The 26,569-nt window shown below is 48.6% G+C and overlaps 1 protein-coding gene across 1 annotated transcript in view; it reads right to left on the bottom strand.

Moving 5' to 3' along the window:
* The window catches only part of RhoGEF64C (Rho guanine nucleotide exchange factor at 64C), a 140,024-nt gene that overhangs the window by 17,778 nt on the left and 95,677 nt on the right, over positions 1-26,569 (bottom strand). The window contains exons 3-5 of the mRNA XM_084593960.1: positions 7,725-7,999; positions 6,623-6,863; positions 4,356-4,528 (exon numbers count right to left, since the gene is read on the bottom strand). Of these exons, the coding sequence (XP_084450086.1) occupies positions 4,356-4,528; positions 6,623-6,863; positions 7,725-7,999 (689 nt within the window). The remainder of the gene's footprint in view (positions 1-4,355; positions 4,529-6,622; positions 6,864-7,724; positions 8,000-26,569) is intronic.

The following is a 26,569-nucleotide window of genomic DNA, read 5'->3' as shown; positions in this document are numbered from 1 at the left end:
GTACAAGCTTCTTGGTATCTTCATGCAGCATATTCACCCTCTGTAATTTAGCATTGCGTCAAGGTAACCTGGTTATTTCTTTTCATCACCTTTCAAGACTACTGTCCCGATTTCATAAAGTTTCTGACGACAGGAACTCCTTGGAAGTCATAGAAATAAATGAGATCCACAATCATGAGCTATCTAGGGTATGCATATACATGTCCATCGCTCAGTGGAATGGCGTCAGTATGCTGTTAGAATAGGTCTTGAGATAACGACAACCATTGTCTGAGGTGGTCCTTAAATGGGCATTGAAATCCTATGTAACTACAGGTACTGATAGAACTCTTGACCATGTTATGTGATGATGCGATCCTTGCATGAATATAGGTATACATTTCAGAATCTGCAGTGCACCACTTGACCATTTGCCACCAGTTTGTGTAAATATGTATTTTTCATGCATGTTAACCAGTATTTAACAGATGACCCCTGTGCACAAGCCAAAAGTGCCACGAGCCAAATGTCACGAGGCCACACGACATGGCAGGAGCTGTTAAGCCAAGCTTACAAAGTTATATTTGAAATATTTCAGCTTCAACGTTTCAGCTCCAATTAAGAAAGGTTGAGGCTTACAGAGGTCTATGCCAGGTTGTCTATCACCTAACAGGGCAGCCTATGACCGTATGCTAATGAGTATATCTGAGATAACAGAGACATAAATTAAGGAATTAGTAATAATGTTTGTAGCAAAGGGCATGTAAATTAACGAGAATCCACAGTGCGATCTGCAGACAAGAACCATTAACGCTGGCACACCATACCCTTACAGGTGGAGATTAGGAGTCTCCCTAATTTTTTGTCTGCTCAAAGCTTGTCATTTCCTTCGTTCTTCCAGATGAGGAAGATGTGAAAATGATAGCATCCAAAATGCCAGAGACCATCGTTAACAAGGATGCTGATCCCAACAGCGTAAAAAGGAATTTCAGAAAAGATGGGTGACTAGTAATGCTGGCAACAGTTGAAACTAAGTGGAAAGGCATGAAATTGAAATGCAACATATGCAGAGATATGTTGCGAGACGACCAGTCTGTGGTGTGCGACATCTGTCTCCGTTAGTTTCATCAAGTGATTGGCCAAAGCAGATGGGGCTTGTGGTTTTGTGATAAGTGCAGTGTAGTAGCATAGATACAACCTTGCCCATTAATAATTCGAGTGAAGTAAGTGCATTGTTTTGTTTTGTTCATGGTTTCCATGAAAACATTATGAGAAATTTTTTCCTAGAGAATGTTTGCTGAAATGTGAATATAATGTGCAATAAAACTAGTGTTTTCTTGCTGTTTACTTTTCCTTGTATACATTAGTTCTGTGAAGAAAACCACAGGCTAGAAAGAAATGTAATGGCATAAATTTTGATACTTGGCCCCGTTGTGCTGGCTCAGTAGTTAGAGTGCTTGGCTGCTGAACCCAAAGATGCAGATTTGGTTCCAGCCACAGCAGGGGCATTTCAATAGAGGCGAAACAATAGGCCGTCATGCACCGTGAGGTGTCAGTGCATGTAAAAGGACCCCGGATGGTCGAAATTACACCGGAGCCCTCAACTATTGTGTTCCTCATAGCCGTAGTTATTTTGGAATGCTAAACCAGATATATATCACATCATACTCTGAGTAAGATGCTATTCATGGTCAGTTAATCATACACTAAATGATCAATTTTTTTCTGCATGGTACAGCAGCTGTTGTACAGTTTTACTTTAGCCTTCATGAAGAATATCACACTGGCTCCACATGGCCTTCTGTTGACCCTTGATATGCGTCACAATCACACACCCGAGTATGTATTTGTCTAAAGGCACCTATGCATGCAAGGAGGGGACCGTTACTTACCACTTGTCAGAACTGAAATGCATGATCCACATCATTTCTGTAATTCAACTACTTGCTATTTGAACTGTCCAGCATTGATGCAAGTTTCAAAGAACTGCAATTAGCAAATTAATCTAAGCAGCAAACAAGGCCAAGAACTGCTTCGGTTTCATCTTTAGCAACTGTTTGGGAACTAAAATTAGCCAAATGTTGCAAAACATAGATGAGAGGTTACAAAATCTAAAAAGCAATGCAGCCTACCTGTGGCGTGTAGGGTTTCACATCCTAAAGTGACATATGTAGCTATGAAGAATATTGTAGTGGAGAGCTCCAGACTAATTTGACTGCGCGGGCTTTGTACTTTGCATTGACATCTTGCAGAAAACAGAAGCATTTGCTAAAATGGCGAGAATTGGGCCTAGTTGGTTATTCATGTTGGTTTCACCGCGCTAACACATTGAACGACAGAAAAGACCAGTCGCGCTCCGTGGTGTTTGTATTTTCTGTCGTTCAATGTGTTAGTGCGGTGAAACCAACAAGAAGCATTTGCATTTCACCTGCACCAAAGTGCGACTGCCATCACTGGTATTAAACATCACGACCTTGGGGCAAGTAGCGGAACGTGCCACTAAGATGTCGCAGCGTCTACGTGCATGCTATACACGTCAACCTTTCTAGCATTAAAGCTGTCACATGCATGGCAGATATTCATGTTCAGCTTTGGACTGACAAGTTTAAAAGTGTACTATTTGTGTTTGTCTAGCATGAAAAACAAAGGAAACTAAGTAAAAACGAAAAAAAAATGAACATAATATGTTGAAAAAGCACTAGTCATTAACACATAAAGCATATTCGTTCCTTTATTAATGATAAAGTGGCCTTCAACAATAGTACAAAGCCTGAACATTTAGAAAGGTGCTGTGCCAGGCAGCTATTTTACAGAAACCTGAACCATTTCACCTGTAGTAATGCGCATCCCGGCGGTGTGGGCTGGGACTTATTTTTCGGTCCACTCCAACATGCGAAAACTGCATCATGTGCATTCCCATTTTCCGAGTTTTGAGCTCTGTAGTACAGGCTAACAAATTGTCGATGACTTATTTTCGTCTGATTGTTGCATAGCGCGTGTAAATAAATTACCACTGCACCTAATAAACACTGACATGCACGTGCAACATCGCCGATCATAAACGGACACACTGATGTCCGTCCGGACATCGGCGCACTCATCACAGCACTCTTCGTAGTCTCACACAGCAGTCTAGTAGGACGTAATCCGTAATCACAGCATCTCACGGCAAGCACAAACCACACCTCCAACAAACACGAATGACGCGATGCTTGGGCTAGAGACACGCCGGCGGTGCCCAGCTTTTTCAGCGCCGCTTGTGTTACGTTGAACTTGCAGCACCAAACCTCAATGCGAGCAGAAAGCGATGCGTTACGTGACGCATCTCATCACAGATGGAAGTGAGGAAACTTTGAAGAATCAAAACTACATAATTACATAACGACCGTCGAAGACGTTAATCCACATAATAACGAGGACCAAATGAGCGGGCGTGCAGGCCGCGGGCTGGCCGTCAGCACCGCGATTACATGCGCTTGCGCTCTGGTCGTGCTTGCCACCCTGCCGCGGTCCAACTCACGTAAACCTATCATCATGCCATCACGTAGTATATCACGCATTCTAGGCACTATTCTTGCCACTGTACTATTCTTTGTAATTTCACATTTCACGCATGCAGTATGTAGTACATACTTCTTGCACCTCGCACGTACACACCTCATACCAACTTCGATTTGGCTACATATGGCTACCATGTTGTTGCTACAACCACATCTGGGGATCTCGGATCCGTCCGGCTTTCCCGACGGACCCCCAAGGCCCATATCGGAGAAAAATGCGTTGGGTCCGTCGGAAGATCCCTACCGATCGGGTCCGTCCGCCGTACCTCTGAAAAATATTTCCCGGAGCCGTCGGACGGATCCCGAAGAAAAACGCACCGGGTCCGTCGGACGTACCTTTAAGACCATTGATCGGGTCCGTCGGACGTACCTTTAGCCACAGCCTAGCTTTATTGCATAGTCGGGTCGGACGCAGTGACGCTTTGAAAGCAGCGACAGTGTTATAGCTAGAAGTGGATGAGGCTGTACATCCGGACACCCAAAGCCCGGTGTTCTCCACCATAACGAACGATATGCATGCAGTAAATTTTCTACCTACCACGACGAAAAAAAATCTACTACGACCATCAGTCGCTTAATTTATGGCTAACCTTGACAAACTACACTGTTCATGAAACGCTATAGTGCATCACGCTAACCAGATTGTCGAGAGAAGAATCATTCGCCGGCAAAATCAGGCTGAATATAACTTGCGTGATGTTTGGCGCCATACTAGGAGGAAATACCGCTCGATCGCGTCATACAGTATCAGTACACGTGACTATATAGAGCTTATAGGCATCGTGGATATTTATTGATGCGCGGGTGTACACTCACGATTTTGTCGATGGCGGCATCTTCTGCCAGGGCCTCGAAGGAGACGGTGTCCCCGACTAGGTTCTCGAGGCCTCGCTCCTTGGCGTCCTCTAGGTACCCCAGAATATCTGCCTTTGAAGCTCCCTCAAAGAACGACTTCTGCGGGCTCTCGAACGCCAGCAGCTTCTTCTCTCCTGCGGAAGAGGTGCGCGCCAGGTGTTAATCAGCGCAGGATTTAGCTCACAGATGAATGAGGTGACTGTACATTGGTATAGCACAAGGCTCTGGAGGGCGGAAAAAGGAAAGAGAAGCCGTGTCACTCTTCCAGGACTGAAATTCTAACTTATACGTCTACTCAACGAGCTGAGGACACGAGTAGCAATCATCGTTTCCAGTTCCAGCGTCCGGTGGAATTCTTTGCTGATATGGCGTGGCATAAAAGGCGTGCAAATCTTTCGCGCGCCCACGCTGTGCACAGGTACACAGAAGGTTTACCCCAGCAAGCTACTCGGAGCCACTGTTCACGACTCTCGAGACTAATGACGGAACTGTGGCGTTAATATACGCGACATACGTTCAAAGCAAAAAGAAAAAAAAGAAACGTTGAAGTGTATGGCGGACAGTGTCACGGTAACAAGCTAAAATACTTAATTTTTGCTCTGGCCTTACCGTGTCACTAAGTTGGCGCTCTAGAACGCCATTTTCCGTCCTTTGTCTGTTTTTTTTTTTTTTTTTTTGTTGCTGCTGTGATCGAGTCTGGCAGCTATTTATTATGAACAAACTCATTGAAAGGCAAAGGTGGGAGGTCGAACAACCAGTCGTCGTCTTTGGTCTTTAATCCGATGCAGAGTTTCGAGAAGCAAGCTCATTGTGGTAGCATCATGTTGCTAAAATTGTCTGGCGACCTCCAGTATGGTATCTTTTATAGCTTTCCAGCCACTCTGAAAGGAAGAACGGCGACAGCGGCTGCACGCAGTTTTCCGCCACCGGTCCCAATCAAAATCCCGACGATCGCGATAGTAAATGGCGTAACGGCTGCTGGAAGGAAGGGGGGGGGGGGGGGGGGGGGGGGAGGGGGGCTGCAAACGAGGCAAGGAAAGGGAGGGGACAGCGTTCCATGTGCCATTTTGATCGGCTTGTCGTTACAGAGCAGTGTTTTGCCTTCCGATGACCGTTTTATGGCGCGGACACCCAACGGAGAAGGGTTTCCGGCGCACGCGCGCATGCAACCGCTGGCCGTCAGCAACAGGCAGACAATGGTTCCCTCTGCGGCTGTCTGGTCGCGTCTGGAAGCCATCAAGGACCATTAAGAGGCGGGTCGTAAAAGGAGCGCTCGCAAGGTCCGATCGGGGTGTCGGAATGCGGTTGGGGGCTCGCAGCCTTGGCGCTTGCTGATGGGGCAACCTCGGCGAAAGTGGTATCCGGGCCGCTTCCTGCACGGCTGCTGCCGACTCGTGTAGCGGATAGCGAGCTCTCTCAGGGTGCGTAACGGGTCCTACATAAACGGCCTGGCTACATAAGATACTTCATGCGGCCGGTTGCGCGCTGAGATTGGTCATGTTTTGAAAGAGAGAGCTGGATGTGCACTGCAGTAACGCCTTAAAGCTTTTGCTATGTAGGGCACGTAGATTATGACGCAGGGCTTGCTGCGTCACCGTTGTCTTTAGAGTAACCTGAAGCCACTCTGCATTTGGCTTTTTGTTAACAGATTCGCACTGATCGACTCGCTTTGAGTGCAAATCTGCTTTAGCTCGTCCTACTTTTAGTTCTGCATACGATACGTGTCACTTTCAACTATCACTCACCCCAGACGCTGCTCACCATTATTCGCCGCTCCAGCTCACCGAGCAACCCAGACGGGACCGAGGAGGCCACGTGACGAGTTTTCCAAAGAGTGACATGTGCTGGTGGCACTTCCCACTGCTAAGCGGTTTTCAGCTGAAAGCTGGATTGCCAAATTCGTTGCCCCACAGCGCATAGTGTAATCGTGCTTTTGAAATTGTGCCTAATTATAATAGATAAAAGGTTAGCGAGTGCAGCGTAAGTAAACCGCTTATAGTTACGGAATTCACATATTTTTTTTTTCAGCCAAAATTCTTTTTTTTTTTTTTTTTTTTTTTGACGCGTTACTGTGGGCTTCATCTAAGCAGCCCATGTATAATCCGTATTTTGCCTCAATCAGGCACCGTGAAACAAAGTCTCTAATGGGTTGACCCGATTCCATAAAGTTTTCTATCAGCTGGCAAAGCGCGCGCGGGCACAAAATCGAAGACTGCGACTGCACTCACTGTGCTGGGGCTGCGGGGGATGGTCGGGCAGCTCCTCGTAAACGGGCTCCGGAGGCACCTCGCAGTCGTCGTAGATGGGGCCGTCGGGCGTCGGTGGACACACCACCGTGGGCAGCGTGTCCGCGTACACGGGATCCTCCTCATCCTCTTCGTCCTGCGCCTCGGAGCAGCGCACGTCCGACTCCTCCTCGCTCCGGAGTTCGCTGCTGCTCAGCGACACGTAAAAGGTCGACGTGCTCTCCTGAGACAATTTGGGCGGAGGCAGATATAAATACTACTGGCTCCACGGGTCGATTGCTTTATACTAAGCACCACAACGTAGAGCACAGTAATCATAGTCACCCTGGAGGCGTGACGTCATCTCACCCTATTACGTGCGAAAGGCGTGAAGAACGGTGAGCTATAGGTGCCGTAATATCCGTAACCGTTAAAAAAAAAAATGAAACAACCAGAGTATGAGAACTTTTTAAGATGGTCGCTTTAGGTTACAGTTTTCATGGTAGTGTGAGGAGAAGGGATATACGATTTTATTTATTTATTTATTTATTTATTTATTTATTTATTTATTTATTTATTTATTTATTTGATGAGGTACTTAAGCTTATTGTCTTCTCGATCTCAGTATATAGCAGATCTAAATCGAGGTACGTTACTTGGAGCAAAATGAAGATATTGTTCTGCCACATAACAGTTGTGTACAGGGTTAGTCGGCGCCGCTGGGCCCGGAGAGCGTATACGTTTGATGTCCTTTTCTTACGTTTTCCTGTTGAAGAATGTCTTTCTACATAGACTCGAGATTTGGGCCGCCTTCATATATCTTTTCTGAGTAGCTGTGCACATGATGAGTCAGCGCAAATTATCTAAACGTGTGCTTTTTTCGCTGCAATGGCGGACACTCTCATCTATACTGCGCTTGTTCATGGGCAGATCAGCAAGGACAATGGTCAGATCGTGGCCTGGCCAACATGATAGCAAGTGCCGCACGACGCTGTCGAGACACCTGCGCCATTTGATTTCATTGTATCGATCCTCTTCACCATGCCACACCCTCAGTAACTCTGGATTCGCTGAAACGGAATGTGTACCGGCGGCGCTGCCATACCTTTGGCTGCGTGGACCGGCGCTGGACGGCGGCAGCCGGTGGCACCAGGCTGAGAGGGGCGAACAGCGCCCGCGCCGAGTCCCCGTCCAGCTGTGGCGCTGAATGCCGCATTCGTGGTCGCCGCTTGGCTGGACTGCGGCGCACAGGGTAGCTGCCGCTGAGCCGACCATGCGAGCTGATCAGCACCCGGGTGCCTGTGCTGGTCTGCGTAGTCACCATCACGGTGCCGGCCGCTTGCTCCGTGTCTGCAGTGGAACCCTCCGACAGGAGCCCGTCTGCACACGCCATATAATAGTATGTTTAGGGCACGGCAACACACCCGCGGCACATTCAGCGCACGAATGAAGCCAGAGAAAACTCTCTGATGCATACATTGTGACGGCTTCTGTCATTCAACTACAAGTCCCGAGAACAAATAAGTGCCGACTATTAGCTTTTTCGAACGTTTTTCCGTGCGGAATCACTGCGCTGACGAATTCCATTGCCGTCTCTGCACACACATGTTTCGCCGAACGCCATATATACGGCTTCTCTCTGCGTAAAATAGTCATATTGCGGTCGCTTCGGGCGACCGACCACGATAGCGCATGGCAGTTGCGTTCTGCTGGTGACTTTGAGGTCAAGTTTCAGTCCTAGCACCAATCACTGGCACAACGCTCTAAAACAAAAAATCCGTTGCGTGCGCTGTTGGGTATATATTTAACCAGTGATTAAATTATAGTAGGATACAACTTAAAAAAGTAAATACCAGTTGCTAACTGCGGTCACTGCACGCGGCGTGTGTACTACTCCGCTGAATAACAAATATAGAACCAGTTTTCGCTTTTTGACTTATACTAAACAAGCCAGAGACATCGAAATTCTTTAGCTTATTATTTGGTCTGTTGGCTAGCTTTTTGCTTAGATGGCCAAAAAGGCCTCAACGGCAATCTACTTTCTGTCACTGAGGAATCGTTGCGGCGGTTACTGCGGACTAGAGTTGACTTATACACTCCTGTCTCATGAGTTGTGTATAGGTGCCGGAGATAAAATAAAAATTCATTTTCAGAATTATTTAATGTACCACGAAATACTCAACGCGATTTTATGTGCCAGGCACTTGGAGTATGACAGCAATAATTTAGTAAATGCAAGAGGCAGAATTTATGTTCTTGCAAAAACTTATAAAACTGACTAAAATCATATTTCTTTTGAAAACACGTAGAAAAATGTCAGAGCATGAAGGTTAGAAAACGTGCGATTCCATCTGCAGAAGTGAATTCTACTCCTGCACATCAGTGCGGGTGGAACATTGTGAAAGCCGCAAAATTACTTTCAATTTGCATTCAAACTGCGATGTAATTCTGATGTATGTGAGAACGACGAGCTCGTATACGACAAATTGCAGCACTGCAGTTTCCCCTAAGCTCTATGAAGCATGCCGCATGCTGCTAGAGATCATGTTATGATATTTGAGGTAGTCTCATAGGAACGAGAAAACGGATGACAAACCAAGGCATGCCAGACTGGTTCTCGAAGTGATGCTGACGTTTCTTACTTCGGCTATCATATGGTTCTACTTGCAAGATGCAGGTAGAATTGAAATTTAAATAGAGAGAGAGAACGTGTAAGCGAAAATTGTCGAGTAAGCAAAATAGTCCTTCACTGAAGTTTTCAACTGATGCTGCTTCGCCGATGCAGATGCAAAGCCAAAAGCTTCGCTGAGTAGTGAGCATTTCGCCTAATGTTCACGCGAAACGCACCTTTTGGCAACACATATGTAGCAACCTTCTGCACGATATCACCAGACTGCATCTCTGCGTCGGTAACTTTCAGTGAAGCGAAGGCTGTCGTGTTTTTTTTTTTTCGTCTTCTTTTTTGCGACCAGTGCTGAAGCAAATAAAGGCACCGAAATTATTTCGACTAAACTGTCTGAAACATGTAATCGTGGCAAAACTGGTGCCTACAGAGATGTGTGCCAAATATTTCAATCAGGCTACAGAGCTTTAAAATAGCTTTAGACCTTATTCACAAAATAGCAGAAAACGTAATTCAAATCAATAACTTCATTTTGTACTCAGTGAATGCACTTGCGGGTGTAGCTAAGCATAATTGATAATCCTGGTATATTTTCCTTATACAGTGTATGTTCTTGAACACAAATTTCAAGACGACGAAATTGCGATTTTCGACAAATTTTTTACATAATTTGAGCGAAATAACTTTTCAGCGTGCATCTGACATTCATCAGATTTTAATTCGTTCTTACGCATTGCTCATCAACAGATTTAGTGACAGCTCTTCGAGATCATTGTCTCCCTCCCCTCGTGCATTTAACAGCAGCTTCCACAGCAAGACTTCCTCTAGAAACCTTCGTTAAGGAAATCACACGGAGCAATACAAAATTGGGAGTTGGCTGCCGCTGTACGCAACGTCACGCAAGCAGCGTTTCCAAGAAAACTCTCCGTGGTAGGGCTCTTGGTTAGGACGATGTGACGACGTCGGCTTTGTCATTAGGTCGCGCAGATTTTCCTCCATCTGTCGGGCAATTCGTTCCCCTCGGAAAGCTGCACGACGCCCACATGACGATGCACGCCTCGCCGCTTGGCGGTGCGCGTCACCATATATGCAGCGTGGTCATGCATCGTTCACGATAAAGACGAGTCCGCATGCACGCATTAGCCCCTCTTCCGAGCGATGTCCTTGGCATCTTCGTTATACGTGTAGTCAGCTGAAAACCGTGATTACAACCAGGTGGTGATCCGTGAGCCAAGAAAGTGCGTTCGCTGCCTCGCTCGTCGGATTAGTGCGACGTTTGAGATAGTGGCGAGCGGTCTCGCTTGCAGCAGGGACGCAAGATTCGACGGCTGATTGGTCTGCAGCTCCTTTTAATGCACTCGCAACCGAGACTGGAGCGAGGGCTTGGGAGGAAAATACGGTGGCAACAACCTTGATTTCTTCGCGGGGCTGAGTCATAGCGGAAAACGGAGGTGGTGGTTGCTTCGTTCTGTCTCTCAGCAGGAAGGGCGGCGTCGTGTATACATTTGGAAGCAGGCCCTCTTGCAGAGTGTATAAGCTCTCGGCCAGACTGAACGTCTTGTAACCTGTTACACGTCGACGGGGTCTGGCGAGCTGTATTTGTGCCGACAGTTGACTATATACGGACACAGAAACGTTATTTAATGACCGCATTTTATTCAACACCTCTCTGATTCCGCCTTTCTCTCCCCAATTTCCTTTCCTACGCAGATTAGCATGTCAGCGAATCCTAAACGCCGGCTAAATTCTCTGCTTTTCATTAGAGTACTGTCTTTTTTTACTTGCCTCGCGTCTTTCTTGCGGACCAAGCCTGTTTGACTTCTCATCGTGAACTTCTTGGTTTTCGTAAGTCTCAGGGCGTAAATGAGTGTCCCTAAAAGCGGTGCGCAAGTGTACTAGTATTAGAAAACATCATCGGCTTCTGTGATAGTGCCTGAACTGTGTTAGTCTCTGACTCGGGCTGACGTGCATGGTATGAACTCTCACATTTTAGATCGCACAACACCGAAACTGTATTATAGAGGAAGAGCTGAAGAGCAAAGAGGAGGGGCCGACGTCTAGACACGGGAGATGCGTAGAAAAAATAGAAAGGGGAAAGCATTGACCCATGGAATAAGTTAGCTGTGTTAGCCAGGAAACTGCGGGTCAGGACGGAAGGACAAAGAACGAGAGAGTCCGTTGACTCCTCTCTGTTTCATACCCCCCTCCTATTCTAAGGAATGGACGAAAACCTTTTCCCCGGTATACCAAACGAGCGTGCCAGGGCACAGCGACAATACGTTGCGGTTCATAGTCAGGAAGTTGTTTCGGTGGAAGACAAGAAAGAATGCTTAGAAAACCGGCGCGGCTGGAGCTTTTTTTAAGCCCTCCAGGCGGATACCTCGTGACTAAGTTCAATGGCTCACGAGCGTGCCCGCATCGCGCACACAATAGGCCGGACTCATAACAGGCACGCCGTGCGTGTACTTATCGGCTCGCGATCGGCCTCCCCCTGTTACCCAAAAGAAACCAGTCGCCGGTGCTTTTTGTTCTTTGCGGTTGCTGTTGGCGGCCGCTTTGTTGCGGCCGTTCACGATGGCACATCGGGCTACACCGGCGTCGAGCCGCGCAGGTGGAGCGTCCACCAGCCGAAACCTGCCGGCGACTGCTTTCACGTATGGCTTCCCCCCGCTTAGCATAACGGTCGCGCGCACGGCCTGTTAGGGGCGCGGCGGACTCACGCCCGAAAACGAAACTCCATGATCGGTGGCTGCGTGTCGCCGCCCGCCACGGCCGCTGCGGCGAGCCAGGCTATGAATGGACTCGCGGGCCTCTTTCGTTTCCTTCGTTTCGCTGCACGTCGTGACCGTCGTTATGGGATGGGCTCGTGTCTGTGAGAGGTGCGTACATTTAATACAGGTAGAGAAAGGGAACGGCCCGTACGCCTTTTTTTCTTTCTTTTTGAACAGCGTGAGCTGAGCTTGCTTTGCAAACGGCTACAGTTGGCAATAAAACAAAAACAAAGAAGACGCAGGGACAATCTGAGCTTACTGCGTGGACGACACAGTACACGGCCGCAATAAAGGAGCGTGTATGGCTTCGCGAGATCATGTTATGACATTTGAAACAGATTTGCTAAGCGGAGCGGAATAGTGAGGAGGATATATGCAACATGGCGCTGATTTCGCCTATATTAAATCAAATAGGCGATTAAGAGAACGTCTAACCAACACGCGGATATGCTCTTCGTCCTCAGACACCTGAGACAGCCGAGAACAACGTTTCCATGCACCTGACAGCAGAGAATCGTGTTCCGAAGCAAGAATGGATCACTCGTCTCAAACCGACAGCTCATTGTTCTAAGCGCCGGCTTTCGAGTCTACAGGTGCGTGCGATAATGCGGCAGGTCGAGCTCACGCGCTATTGTTCTCACGCTGAAAACGAGCCGAAAATAAAGCCTTGCCTCATAGCCGTACTTCCAAAATCAAGCCAGTGAATTCAGTACCCCATCCTCGAAAGCAATAGACAGCAAAGAGAGAACCACAGAACATTAAAAAAGTATATATGATCAGGTTAATTGATACCGCAGAATATGTTTTAGTTTAACTGTTCCCTCCGGACGAAGCAGGCACTGCCGCTGACGGGCTCAGAGCTTGCGAGCAGGTGACGTGATCGGGTCCGTCAATCATCGTGTTAGGAGTCGTTACCCGCTTCCACTCTGCCTATACAATCCAACGATCACAATGTGTGACACGCCGTCTCCGCCACCCGTCAGCTACATCCTCTCTTCGTCTTCCCTATCCCCGTCCCTCTCTCTATTTCACCTAAGAGTTGAGAAGGAGGGAGGGGGGTTCCCTTTCCATTTTGCCGCTTGCCACCGTGGCTTTAGGCGGACGGACGAACAGGCTTTTTCAACGCGGGTACAACGCTAATGCATTGAAACATGTTTTTAAAATCCTCTCTTGCAATTGATCACTGTCACACCCTGGACTGCCGTTTCCCCATAGCACCGCCGAGTGCTCATGAGTCCGGTCAACCTCGTGGCCCATGCATAGGCGTCGGTGTCTACAGCCTGAAATTTAATGAACCTTAGCAACAAATTGGGGGATTTAAGCATGGCTTGACCTATAGTGATAAAGCGAAAGCCTCCAATACCCACTTTTCAGCCCGTGTAAACGTGCCTGCGTGGCCTATAGGGGTAACGCGAATGCAAGGGTCGTGGCAGGCTGATTCTGGTATAACCTCCCATATGAAAAGAGAAGCCTAGGTTGGCAGTGCGCTGCTGTGTCAGCTGCCGGATACCGCCTGCCACCTCTTTCAAGCACCGGCGAAATGCTCAAGGGTAGCGTAATGCAGCTTTCGCTGCAATAAATCGGCTAGTCGCTGACTGGCACGTGCGGGTAACCACGTTCTGTCTACAAGAGTTTACGTTACGGAACGCAAAAATTAGAACGAAGACTAATTTCTCGGAAATATAAACATAGCCAGAACGTGAATGTCATGGTGAGAGCTTCCCTGTGGGACCGACATAATTCACCCCTCAATGTCTTGCGGAGTCTTTAGAGAACAAAGAAAGTTGAGTTCTCGTTGTTTTCCATGTTCCAAAAACTTTTGTGGGCACTTTTTCGCAGTCCATATTTCACTTCGTCCCCAAGCGGCGGGTACACTATATAGAACCCGCTCCCAGGAAGAAAACGAAGGTCAAGCTCCGAAACTCATTTTCGCGCACACATTGAGGTGAAAAGGAGACAGCCGGAGAACTGCAGTTCGATCCTTCAGCTGGTAGCTGAGGCGGCTGAACAGCGTTTTTAAAAACGATAGCCTTCCGTTCAGCTGAAAACTCAGCTTGTTCCGTTTGCGTCGTGTCGCGAAAATCCTGATTGGTCGGCAGCCGTATACGACTTCAAACGGGAATTTAAAACAGCCCACAACGCTCACGTGAAAATGTGACGTCACTCCTGTGGCCAACGTGAATGAAACATGGTCGTCTCAAATAATTGAAATTTATAAAAAAAAATTTATTTCACTCAAAAAAAGCCAAGGATTTTAGGCTTTAGTCGGGATTCCAACTACGACTCTGATTACGACTATAGCTATACGCAAGGTCCGCGTGTACGGCTTGGGTACGAGGAGTGTTAATATATGTACGTCGCCCGGCGTGGCGAATGGATGATAATGAGGATGTATGTAACCAGAGGACAACTATAGTCGCTATCGCGTCATGCCCTAAGGAAGGCATTAAAATGTCCCCCTATTTTTTATTATTCACCTTCTCGCCGATACATCACTGCACACGAACAGTCAAACAATAAAACGGTAACAAGCAACTCACGCATTTTTTTGCTTTCCAATCACTGCATACTTCGGGGATCCCTTTGCCCTCGATGAATATGAATCAGGCTATCTGTGCCGACTACTCCCCGGAGTTCCCGGGTTCGAACCCGACCACGGTGGCTGCGTTTCGATGGAGGCGAAACAAAGTGGCGTCCGTGTGCTGTGCGATGTCAGCGCACGTTAAGGATCCCCAGGTGGTCGAAATTACTTCGTAGCCCTCCACTACGGCTCCCCTTTCTCTCTTTCCACTTTCACTACCACCTTCATCCCTTCCCTTACGGCGCGGTTCAGGTGTCCACATAACAAATGCGACAGGTGCTGGGCCTTTCCCTTCCTGTGAACCAATTATTATTATATTATTATTATTATCTGTGCCTGTATACACGCAGCTGCACGCACACACGTGAAAGATTTTGTTTTGGCACATGCGCTGTTCACGTTTCATTTCGGCCTGACTGCACGTCATATGCGCATATGGGTATACATATGTGCAGGCCATTTGCATATGACCGGTAGGGGTGGGTTTCAGTGTGTGATTTGAGACACGTGTAGTACTGCTTAGGTTTCGGAGCTCTAGGCCAGTGGCTCTCAGCTATCGGTGTGTCGGGGACCTCTTGTGGACTAGAGGAAATAGTGGGGACCCCTTGATAAAGGGGGAGGGGGCCGGGGGGGGGCAGGGAAGGGGCGATCTTGTGCGAGCTGCTGCAGCAGTCCCGTGAGCAGGTCCTGGAAGTGGGATTGGTCAAGGCTAAACTGGCCTCTAAAAACACGCAACTGTTAAGCCAGTGCACCATGGCCTGCAAAGGACGTGGGGCGACGCGTCGGCGCCAGCATGCATGCCGCTAGATGCGAGTCGACTGTTCGCAACAGCGCTCTCTCGACAAACAACCGAGACGCTTTGCATTGCAGCCGTGTTCAGCAGTGCAGCAAGAGCTCAAGTTTTACCAATGCCGGCGCCAACAAACGGCGTACGCTCTCTCGCTGCTCCTCTCTCTATCTCGCCCTCTCCATTTCCGCTCTCCTCTTGTGTTTCTTTCGCGTTGAGAAACTGAGGTCAGCTTTGAACTTCCGTGGTTTTAACCACGCAAAACTCTGTTAGCTAGGCCAGAGCTACCGCGCGACCTTTCGGTTTCGGTGGGTGTAGACTTCGCTGAGCCCCAAAATCTCTTCTTTTTTTTTTTATTTTTTTTAAGAAGAAGAAGTTTGTTTATTCATGAAACAGGTATTACATAAATAATACAGAAGGAGGTCCCAGAGCTCAAGGCTGTATCGGGACCTCCTATGGATGGATGTATAAACTTATGGAAAAAATATTATTGGACAGCAAAAGCAGTCAAAAGGGGCAAAACCGGCGAACACAATATGGTAAAAACAAAAGAATAGGAATTCAATACAAGCTCGAAAATTTCATGCGCGGCCGGTATTGTTAAAATTAAGTATACGAAGTGATACATATTCATACAAAGATACATATACAAAGTGATACGTCTTCCCTACGGGCATATAAAAACACTAATGAATTGAATGTGAACAAAGCGGTAAGTATATAAAGAAAAAACTTGTTTGAATGTGACACTATTGTGATAATACAGATAACAGTTGTTCTTTAAAACCGGACAGAGATGGGGATTGCTTGACATGAGAAGGGAGGTTATTCCAAATTTGTAAAGAAGCAAAAAGAGCCGTGTGCTTGCCGTAGTTTGTTCGAACGGTTGGTAATAGAAAATTGTTGTCCTTAGCAAATCTTGTTTGATTGTTATTGGTGAGGGCCTCCCTGTTGATTACAATTGAGGGTATGGTGTTGTGCACAGCTTTATAAAGTAGGATTGCGAGACTAGAGGTAATCAGTGAAGCGATCGGTAAAATGCTGTGCTCGTGAAGAAGTGATAGCGCTTCGCTGCGGTATGAACTGTAGGTTATTATACGTATGGCCTGATTTTGAAGGTGCTGCAGTTGATATAAATGTGATGGGTAAGTGTTTCCCCATGAAGTGATGCAGTAATTAAAATGACTATGAATGAATGAGTAGTAAAGAGCTATTAAAGTGTAACTATGAAAAAGGGACTCGATTTTAGTAGTGTCTGATGCCAAAACCACATTGTTGTTTCAGGTTAGAAATGTGCTTATTGTATTTAAGGTTAGCATCCAGAGTAACGCCAAGAAATGTGCAATGTTCTGAAAGTTCAATGCAATGGGAATTAAAAGTAAGTGGTGGGATGTGTACGGGAGCCCTGCGATTGGAGCTGAATACCACGGGCCACTGGGGTCCGTGAACTCCCACTTAAGAAACACTACTCTAGATAGTGAGGAAAAAATGTGGAGGGTACTTACGCTTAAGCGTTATGACTTAAAGAGTGCCTACGGCCGCTTAGAGCACCCTGGGAGGAACATTACGAAGCTTTCTAATTAGCACTCTTAATTACCAAGTTGTATGCACAGTATCAGGGGGTAGACGAGCCGTACGTGAAAGTGCTGGAAGATATATATAGTGGCTGCACAGCAACCATAGTTCTGCATAAAGAAAGTAACAAAATTCCCATAAAGAAAGGTGTTAGGCAAGGAGACACAATCTCCCCAGTACTATTCACAGCTTGTTTAGAGGAAGTATTCAGAGACTTGGAATGGGAGCAGTTAGGGATAAGGGTAGATGGAGAACACCTCAGTAATCTGCGATTTGCTGATGACATTGCCTTGCTAAGCAATTCTGGGGATGAACTGCAAATAATGATTGATGACTTAGACAGGAAAAGTAGAAAGGTAGGCTTGAAAATCAATATGCAGAAGACTAAGGTAATGTTCAACAGCCTCGGGAAGGAACAGCAGTTTACATTAGGTAGCGAAATACTGGAAGTAGTAGGCGAATATGTCTACTTAGGACAGGTAGTAACCGCAGATCCGGACCACGAAAAGGAAATAACAAGAAGAATACGATTGGGATGGAGCGCATTTGGCAAGCACTCGCAGATTATGACTAGCAGACCGGTATCGCTCAAGAGGAAAGTATACAACAGTTGCATCTTGCCTGTACTCACCTATGGGGCTGAAACGTGGAGGCTAACCAAGAGAGTTCTACTTAAGTTGAGGACAACCCAGAGGGCTGTGGAACGAAAAATGGTAGGGGTAACATTAAGAGATAGAAAGCGTGCAGAGTGGGTCAGAGAAATAACTCAAGTTACCGACATTCTAGTAGAAATTACGAAGAAGAAATGGACATGGGCAGGACATGTAGTGCGAAGAGAGGATAACCGACGGTCGCTGAGGGTAACAAACTGGATTCCAAGGGAAGGAAAGCGTAGCAGGGGGCGGCAGAAAGTTAGGTGGGCGGATGAGATTAAGAAGTTCGCAGGGGTCAAGTGGATGCAGCTAGCACAGAACCGGGTTAAGTGGAGAAATATGGGAGAGGCCTTCGCCCTGCAGTGGGTATAATCAGGCTGATGATGATGATGATGATGATGATTATGATGATGATGATGATGATGATGCACAGTAGACGACATGATGTGACAAGTTCACGCAAGACGTAGCGTGTAGTGTGTCTGACTTGCAATACAAGGGTCACAGTTTCGGTTCCACCACATGACCACCCATTTTTCCTTTTAAGCGACGTAACTGTGTAACGTCATAGCTGCGTCACGATCCATCTCGACCGGTCAGAATTCTTCTGCCACAGCGCAGAAAACAAACGCTAGCTTTTCCTCCGAACGGTACCCTTTAAAGCTATCATGCACGATCTATGATGATCAGGACGTTGGCGATGCTGTGTATTTCTGACAAGGACGCACATTTGTACCATCCCTGGCCACATGCATCACTGGTCGCCGCACAGAGAGCGGTTACTCTTCTGCTGCATGGTTGTTCGGCAAGGGAGCACGCAAAAGGCCAGCGAGTGTTCGGGTGGGAACCGCGAGGAGAAGCCAGTCTTCCGGGCTGAATTCGTTGGGCAACCGCTGGCGGATGCGGCAGCTGTGCGGCGCCCGAAGGACACCTGCTACCGCACGCGCCGCCAGGTTCAGGCGCCACGGCCCGCCGACGAACATCCCGCCGGGTGGCGGCGAGAAAGTCTTCCCATTCCGCTCTACAGCGCACGACGGACTCCTCCTCTGCTTTACCCTCCTCTCGCGTATTTTTAAAAAAGATTTCTTTCTGTTCACTTCGCCAGTCGAAGGACGAACAAGCCTTCGCTGACGCAGATCAGGCCGTTGCTCGAGTTCTCTTTTGTTTCTCCCCTCTCCTATTTGCCTCCGCTACTCCAGTGGAATATTTCGCAAGGTCTGATCGGGCTCGTTAACCGCTATGGGCTCCTGCGCTTGGGAAAGCGAACCGCTTTGTGTGCCGGCCCCAAAGGGTCCACCTGCGGGCGAAGTTCAGACAATGGCGCTCTTGAATGCCCGCGAGGGACGCCAGCTACCTTCGGGGCGATTTTCTTGGTACGCGATGCAGATTTTTTGCGGAACGAAGAACTGCAGTCTCCGCGCTGTTCGATTAACGCCGGTCTGCCATGAGTCGGCTATTCACAGGGCCTCTTTCTATAAGGAACAAGGAACACTGAACTCCGTGTTCATGAGTTTCGGTCGGTGTGTCTATCCTTTGCAAAGTACATAGAGACCGAGGGCCTCTGGGCCGCTCTTTGTCATTAGTTATGAATCGCGAGTGTCACATTTTTCTCTCTTAAGGTGTGATCAATTCTCGCCCTCACCCCCCTCCAAGAGTTTTGAGTTGCACTGGTGCTACAAGAGAATCACTTTACTGCTTACAAGCAAAGTCCTCGGTACTGTTGACAAAGACTGTATATGTGGGAATTTCTCGAGGAATACTTCTGAAAATTATCGATGGGTCCAACAACGACAAAAAAAGCTGCTGTGGTTCAACCCCGCTAAACTCAAATGAAACGAAAGCTTTGTAATGCTTGGCTACGTTTCTTGTTACTCGTCATCACTATCGCCACTATCATCATTATCAACTAAATGAACCGTCAGTATTGCTACTACCATCAATATCATTATCACTACCTGCAGCGTAATTGTCATCGCTACTATCATCCTCGCGATAGACGAGGAGAATTACGATTTGTTTCTTACGAGCCCGGCGTGGAGTAGTGGTTTGCGCGCTCTGCTGGGGATTGAATGGATAGTGGTTCGATTCGCGGTGGAAACAGTTTTTTCTTTATATGTTAGTATAGCCTTTGCTTGGAGCCACACTTTGTCCTCTGGTTCACTGAAGGTCAAACGTGAGCCGACGCTGACTTGGCCAGGTGTGGGGTATTGAAGGTTTCGCTTCCATGTAACAATGAAGAGTGGCGTCGACTATAACAAGAAAATTTTTTTATGTGCGATACGTCGCTATAGATGCCGGCTACCAATTGTCGGCATATGCCTGGGATCCTTTCTTCGCGTTTACGCGTTTGAGCAGCAAAATGAACACCGCCATAAGCTCTCACGTGCATGCTGCACTGCAGTTTTATTACGTAAGCAGTACTGGTGTCACAGTGTCGACATTTTATATATCTTTGGATAGCTACAGGCGGAGAGCAAGTATAATCTGATGGTAAGTAGTTATAATTTATTAGTGCGATTGATGGTGCAATCTAAAACATATAGTATAGTATATCATTATATAGCTACTGCTAAGTATAATATAATAATTGGGCTAATTAATTAGCGATAATAATTAGTTCATTTATTTCAATTTTAAATATGGAACGTAGTGCTGTATACCTTTGGTTTCCTACTGGCAAGCACATTATGATTACACCATTGCTTATTGCCAAACCATGCAAAACAGCTTACACTCGTTAAATTAGGTTTGACCCTGTTGTGCCCCACAAACTTTTTCATTAAGGAGACTGCCATGTGTCATAATGTGCATTTGTGTTTCTCACGGAGCTTGGGGAGGACCCGTTCTTTACGAGTAAACAGCGAGAATTCAGATCTTAGTACAGGAACATTACAGCAGCCAGCTAGCGGTCTGACGTTTTCCAATGAAAGAGCTACGAAGAGAAGGAAACAAGAAGCGAAACTGATTCAATGCTTCTCCGCGTTCTGCCACATCACACGTCCCAGATATATAGTATAGTCGTGGCATGAAGCACGTATGCTATGCACCTTGACATGCGGTGCTTGTCCGGGACCGATGTCCACTGGCCGCCGATACTTAGAGCAGCAGTTAAGTATTGACAGTCCGGCTACGAGAGATTCACCTGCGCGTGGGATAAAGGCCGTCACGTACCGAAAACCGTAACAAAGCCACGAGCAGTCGAGGCTCAGATGACCTCACGCGTAGACGCACAATGGGCGCCTCGACGAGACAGGTCACATCGCAGCTCCAGTGCCGGGTCCCTTCGAGCGCGGGTCACGCCGTCTCTCCAATATGCGTGTCGATTAGGCGCGTGCCTGAAAGGTGCGGCGTCCGTGCACGACGGTGGGCCAGCCGGTTCGATTCAAACGGGAGAGCACACTCCCGAATCGCGTCGGAAGTCATTACGCCAAGTGCCAGAGGCGAGGCGGGCGATGGCCTGTGTGGCCACGGCGGCGCCCCGTGGTGTCGGATCGCGCATTCGTAGCCATCCCCGCCTGAGGCCATTGTCGGCGGCCCGCCGATGATAAGCGCCTCCTCTCCATCTTCTGCAGAGCGCGATTCCTTTCAAGAGGCGTGTCTCTCGTGGCGCGCTCCTCCATGGATTATGCATCGGCCCCACGAGGAAGCGGGCCACCGGGTGGAAGGAACGGGACGAAGAAAAGACAACGGGGCTGCCGGTAGTGTCTCAAGACTACTCCCTCTTCCACTCTCCCCTGCTTCTTCCTCCAGATTGCGCTTTAACGAAGGTTCCTAAGCATTTCCTTAGATGTAGGCACAAAACAGAGAGAGATTGAGCGCAAGAAGTAATATAAGGAGCGATTAAGGGGCGCTGCTCGCGCTCCATTTCCGTGGTAATCTTTCTCTACACGCCGATTTCGTGGTGTGACTCGCCTTCTCGCAATGTTTCTCTCCAATCTGACCGCTTCTTGGTTCGCCAGGGTGGACCCTCGGTTTTCAATGTAGTGCTTGGAAAAAGGAGCTACGCAGGCTTCCCCGCCTGTTTCTGCCGAACGTCGATATGGAGGACATGAAGAGTTAATTTATGTGCACAGCAGTTTTGTGATGATTTAGAACCCACACGTTGTGCGTGAGGGGCTTGCGTGTGTTTGTGTGTCGAGCATATTGCCGAACAACCGCCGGTGTGGGTCCCGTTTTGTTGCCAAGCGCGCGGTCGTTGGGCTGTCGTAGGTCTGAAATGCAAAACAAAAAAAGGAAGTTGTCCGTGTGGCGCTATGTTGGTGCACGTTAAAGAACGTCCGTATACGTCCAATTCAGAACTTCAATTTCTATCGTAGCAAGTGCTGGCATAGTAAACGGCATGGAGCTTGGGCGCAAAAACGTAGCAAGGAAAAAGAGCAGACACACTACCTTATTTGATGCATTGCTAATGTATTTCATGGACATTACAGAGGACAAAGGCCTGTCTGCGCCCCGCCGCTCAGCGCGCAATGTTTTCCGTCCATTACTCCGTCCCTCCCGCTTTAAGTAAATGTTCCGCCACAAGCGAGTCGACACGTGCTTCCAACGGAGAAGTGTATAAGAAGAGGGTAACCGGGAAACAATTTTAGTGAAAGCATTAGCACATCTAATTAGCAGACAGGCAGTAGCGCAACCCGACAGAGACGCTGCCCCGGCCTGTAAGAAAATGTTGAGCTCAGGAAGACTTATACGACGGAGGCGGGGCCGGGGCAGCCGCGTCATTCATTTCATAAGCGGCAAGCCTCGTAGTAAGCATTTGCGATGGGCGCGCGAATTCAGTAGCGAAGCGCGTTTAATCGTCGCCGTCGCGGTCGCGCGCGACGCGCTAATCGCGAGCTCGACAGCGATCTCCAGCCGCGGAGGAAGGAAAAAGTTGGCACGGTTCTCTCGGGCCCCTTGTGTGATGCCTTCTAGCGTGCTCCCAGCGGGCGGCCTGACCGGTTATCAGATTCGGTCGGGCAATGTGCGCGACTCCTTAGGGCAGCCATGCTAGCTTTCTTTCTCGCTGGCAAGGTCGGTGCCAAGCGCGTCTTCGTGGTTATATTTACGTCTGGCAGCAGCGCCTTCACCTCCTCCCCCCCTCTCCCCTCAAACGAAACGTGTCGAGGGAACACAAGAACGGATTAAAATTCAACATCCGGGATGCCACCGCGCGGAGGAATAAATATGAGGGTCTGCTGACCGAGCAGGCCGGCGAAAAAGAGTGGGTCGACTCGGACAGCAGTCCGATTGTGTCATCACACGCGTAACTCCTTTTAAGGTCACCTGGTGTGCGCGCACAATAAACAAAGGCCGGCCTTAATCACTAAGACAACACTCTTTCTGCTTCACTTCACAGGCAGATAGCCCGCGTGAGAAAGTGACCTTCGCATCGAGCGCTGAGAGGTGCCTATATCCGCAAGCGAACAGCATGGCAAGCGCACGTTGTTCACCACTGCATCCAACATAGTGGCCGACTGCTATATCCACTGAAACACTGGCGCGGGGAGAATACCAAGAAGATTTCCATACCTTAGACCACAGCAGAACCTGCCGCGCGGTGTCTATAACGGCTGCTCAGTCGACGTGGCGGAATGGAACTCCGACCGCGGTGGCCGCATTTCGACGGAAGAGAAATGCAGAATTCGCCCGGGTGCTGTGCGGTATCCGTTCACGTTCAGATAAAGTCGGAACCCTAGCTCAACTGCATCATCATCATCATCAGCCTGACTTACCCACTGCAGGGCGAAGGCCTCTCCCATATTTCTCCACTTAACCCTGTTCTATGCTAGCTGCATCCACTTGACCCCTGCGAACTTCTTAACCCCATCCGCCCACCTAACTTTCTGCCGCCCTCTGCTACGCTTTCCTTCCCTTGGAATCCAACTCAACTGCGTCCTCTCTCAAAGCTTATGAGTGGGTTTGTAACGTCGGACACCCAAGGATGCTTCATGGTTTTACATAACCTCCTCATCACCGTATACCATACCACGCCCGTGCCACACCTCTAGCAGTTCAAGAAATAAGATGCGTATAACTAATTAAAACGAAGTATTTATGCCAGCATATAGCTCCTCCTCAGGTTACAATTAGGCCTGACGATGAGTATCGGAGATCTTATAGCTTTTGAGCAGGTATGCCACTTACAACCTGTCAACGATGCTGTTCTGCAGATTGAAGCGCGCATGCGCACAGAAGAGAATATCATCTCAGCCATCGGCTTTAGTGAAGTTTCGTGCTTCGGTGGCGTCTGCTGCTATCAAAATTGTGCGTCAAAATCATTATCATTGATAGAATAAAGTATCGTCTTTCTAGTAGAGGGTATTTCTAGAGACAAGTATAGAGAGATGTAGTCTGCTGCTTCAGCTCTACTGCATAGCTGAGGCTGTCTTGGAATGTTGAATAGTTTTGTGCCAAGGAATGTAAAGTACTGAACGCGACGAGGAAGGACTATCGGTGCCTCCGTGCAGCCACAACACAAACCAACAGCGATATAACGAGGCAAGAAGCTTCTGTGCACTCATATGCTCGTGTTTATTTGTTACTGATTCGCATTCTTGTGTCCGTAGTGCACCAGCAGTAGTTGCCGGTCGTCGCTTCAATGTTTCAGGTTAGGTTGTCTACGAATGTATGCTGTTTGCTCTCTACAATGTGAGACAAGCGAACTCGAGCTTCAAGATGTCTTGCTTGCTAATGGAACGACTAGAAATATAGTGAAAATGCATATAAAACTATCCACGAGATTTATCCTCCCTTATAGCCACTTAGGACGTGATCAGGAAGTTGCCTTTAGTACGGAGGCTTCATGTGCGTTAAGGCAAACCGTGATAGACATGTTTTCCCAGCCCGCCCAGACTGTCCATGCATCCAGAAAGCGTCCCGCTGCCCTTGCTTTTTCATGGCAAAGTGGTCTGAGAACTTGCGCGTATACTTGGCACATGCATACGTTTCGAGCATGCAGGGCCACTTTCGGCAACGGCATGATCGGGAAGCCACGGAACGTGCTACGACCCCGTATACTCTGTTGCGCTATCGTCCTGTACAGGATTTCGCCATGGGCTCCTCCGATTGCTTCCGGCCGCGCATGCCAGCCACGACCGAACGGTCGCGCACAGGTTTCGAGCGCTGAAGAACCGCGTGGGAACGGAGGGCCCTGAGCCTTGATTGTGTGCATTGTGCGAATGCGCACACAACGCAGATAAGGATTATAGAAGAGGTATAGAGGAAATCGAGGGTGAAGTGCGCTTACTCTACTTAAAATATGCTCAAAAAAGGAATCCAGTCTCAAAAGCCTGGAAACTAGAAAGTCCCAGCCGAGCCGAAAACACGTCTGGATTCGCTACGAGCATATACCCTTCGTCTTGAGGGGTACATGGCTAGTCAGAAAACGTTACAAGAGATGAATCTGACTGATGCGGAGGAAATGCGGAAGAAGAAATTTTCAACCTTGCACGTCAGTGAGGACCACACACAGTAAGGGCATTGTGCACCGAACTGGTTGGCGCACCGGTGAAGTGCATGCGCCTTTCCTCGTCACTACTGCTCCCCGCTTCTCCGCACCTTTCTGTTTGCATTGCACTGAGCTTAGAATAAAAAGGTAGCGCAGTATGGACGACCACAGAGGAAAGACACCACAAGCACCGGTCTTTCCTTTGTGGTCGGCGTCCATATTGCGCAACTTTTTATTGCGAAAGCAATACTACTTTCACTTTCAAGCCTTTGCGGTGCGACGGCGGTGCACATGAAATGACCTTTCGCATGACCTCTGTGTGACGTCACACCTCAAAGCTGGGCGACCAACGGACCAACTCGCGCCGTCCGTGAGAGACGGCAGTGCGCATGAACGGCGGCCTAACTCCCGCTCTCTCCGCCAGGAGCGCCACAGTGTGGAAAACCAGTTTCCTCCCCCCTTCGCCGCGACCGTCCACCACCACCCCAACGAGCTTCATGGCAGCGCCGGCTGGGAGAAGAGGTAAATACCTCCCCTTGGGGGAAGGAGACCAGCGATGGGAGCGCCACCAAGACGTCTACGCGGGTTCCCGCGAGAAGAAGAGAGAGTTTCTGGATCCAGCCGGCAGCGAGAGCGGTCGTCTCCCGCCGCCTCTCCCGGCAAATGCCGGGGGATAGCGGGCACGGAGTACGCTGCGCACACGGGAGGACCCGTCGTGCACGACCGCCCATCTTCTGGTTCCCAACGGCGAAGCGACCGGTAAATACCGCACGCTCTCGCCGCCTCCCGCGGCAAACGCCGTGGTACGGCTTCGTCCGAAGAATGCGGCGCGCACGGGAAATCCTGGCCGCCATATTCACGGCGCGTTCAAATGTCCGCCGCCGAAGTCGCACCCCCATTCCCCAGCCGGTGAGTCAAAAGTCCTTCTTACGTAGCCTTGCCCTTCCAAGGAAAACCTTGTTGATGTATAGCTAGCCGGCATGCTCTGTATTATTTGCAAGTGCAATAAATAGCATTCGAGTATTAACTATGTGTCGTCCCCGTCCTTTGTCCCCTTTGTTCCCTCCGCGGGTCGCTAGCGAGGACGCTGCACCTGCGGAGTAGGAGCGGGGCGGAAGACCGTTCCCCCTTAAATAACCCCACAATGGCGCATCAACGTGGTTCTCTCGTGCAGAAGCACTTGAGCTAGTTACCCCTCCCTAGGGACAAAGGACGATAGTCAGTTCGCGGCGTGGAGTGCCTGCCCGGACTTTTAACATTAGGCCTGACCCGACATCGCTATGCTAGCAAGGCTAATATGCTTTCTTGACGGCGAGGTGGGAGGAGTTGCAGCGAGAACAAATGGTCGTGCGTGTATTTGTGTGTGTGTGCGTGTGTTTATGTGTGTGGAGCATTTTTATTTGTGAGTGTGTGTGTGCGTGTGTGTTTGTGTGTGCCGACTTCCGAGGCCTTTGAGAGGTACAGCCACGAGGTCCGTACATGGAGCACGAGACCGAGCCGTCCACGGAGAACAGCACGCCGGAAGCGAGTG

This window comes from Amblyomma maculatum, chromosome 2, assembly GCF_055883805.1.
Source record: "Amblyomma maculatum isolate TAMU_Amacu chromosome 2, ASM5588380v1, whole genome shotgun sequence".
In the NCBI taxonomy this organism is placed as follows: Eukaryota; Metazoa; Arthropoda; class Arachnida; order Ixodida; family Ixodidae; genus Amblyomma; species Amblyomma maculatum.
The sequence above is the reverse complement of the archived record's forward strand: the minus strand, read 5'-3'. Positions and strand labels throughout refer to the sequence as shown.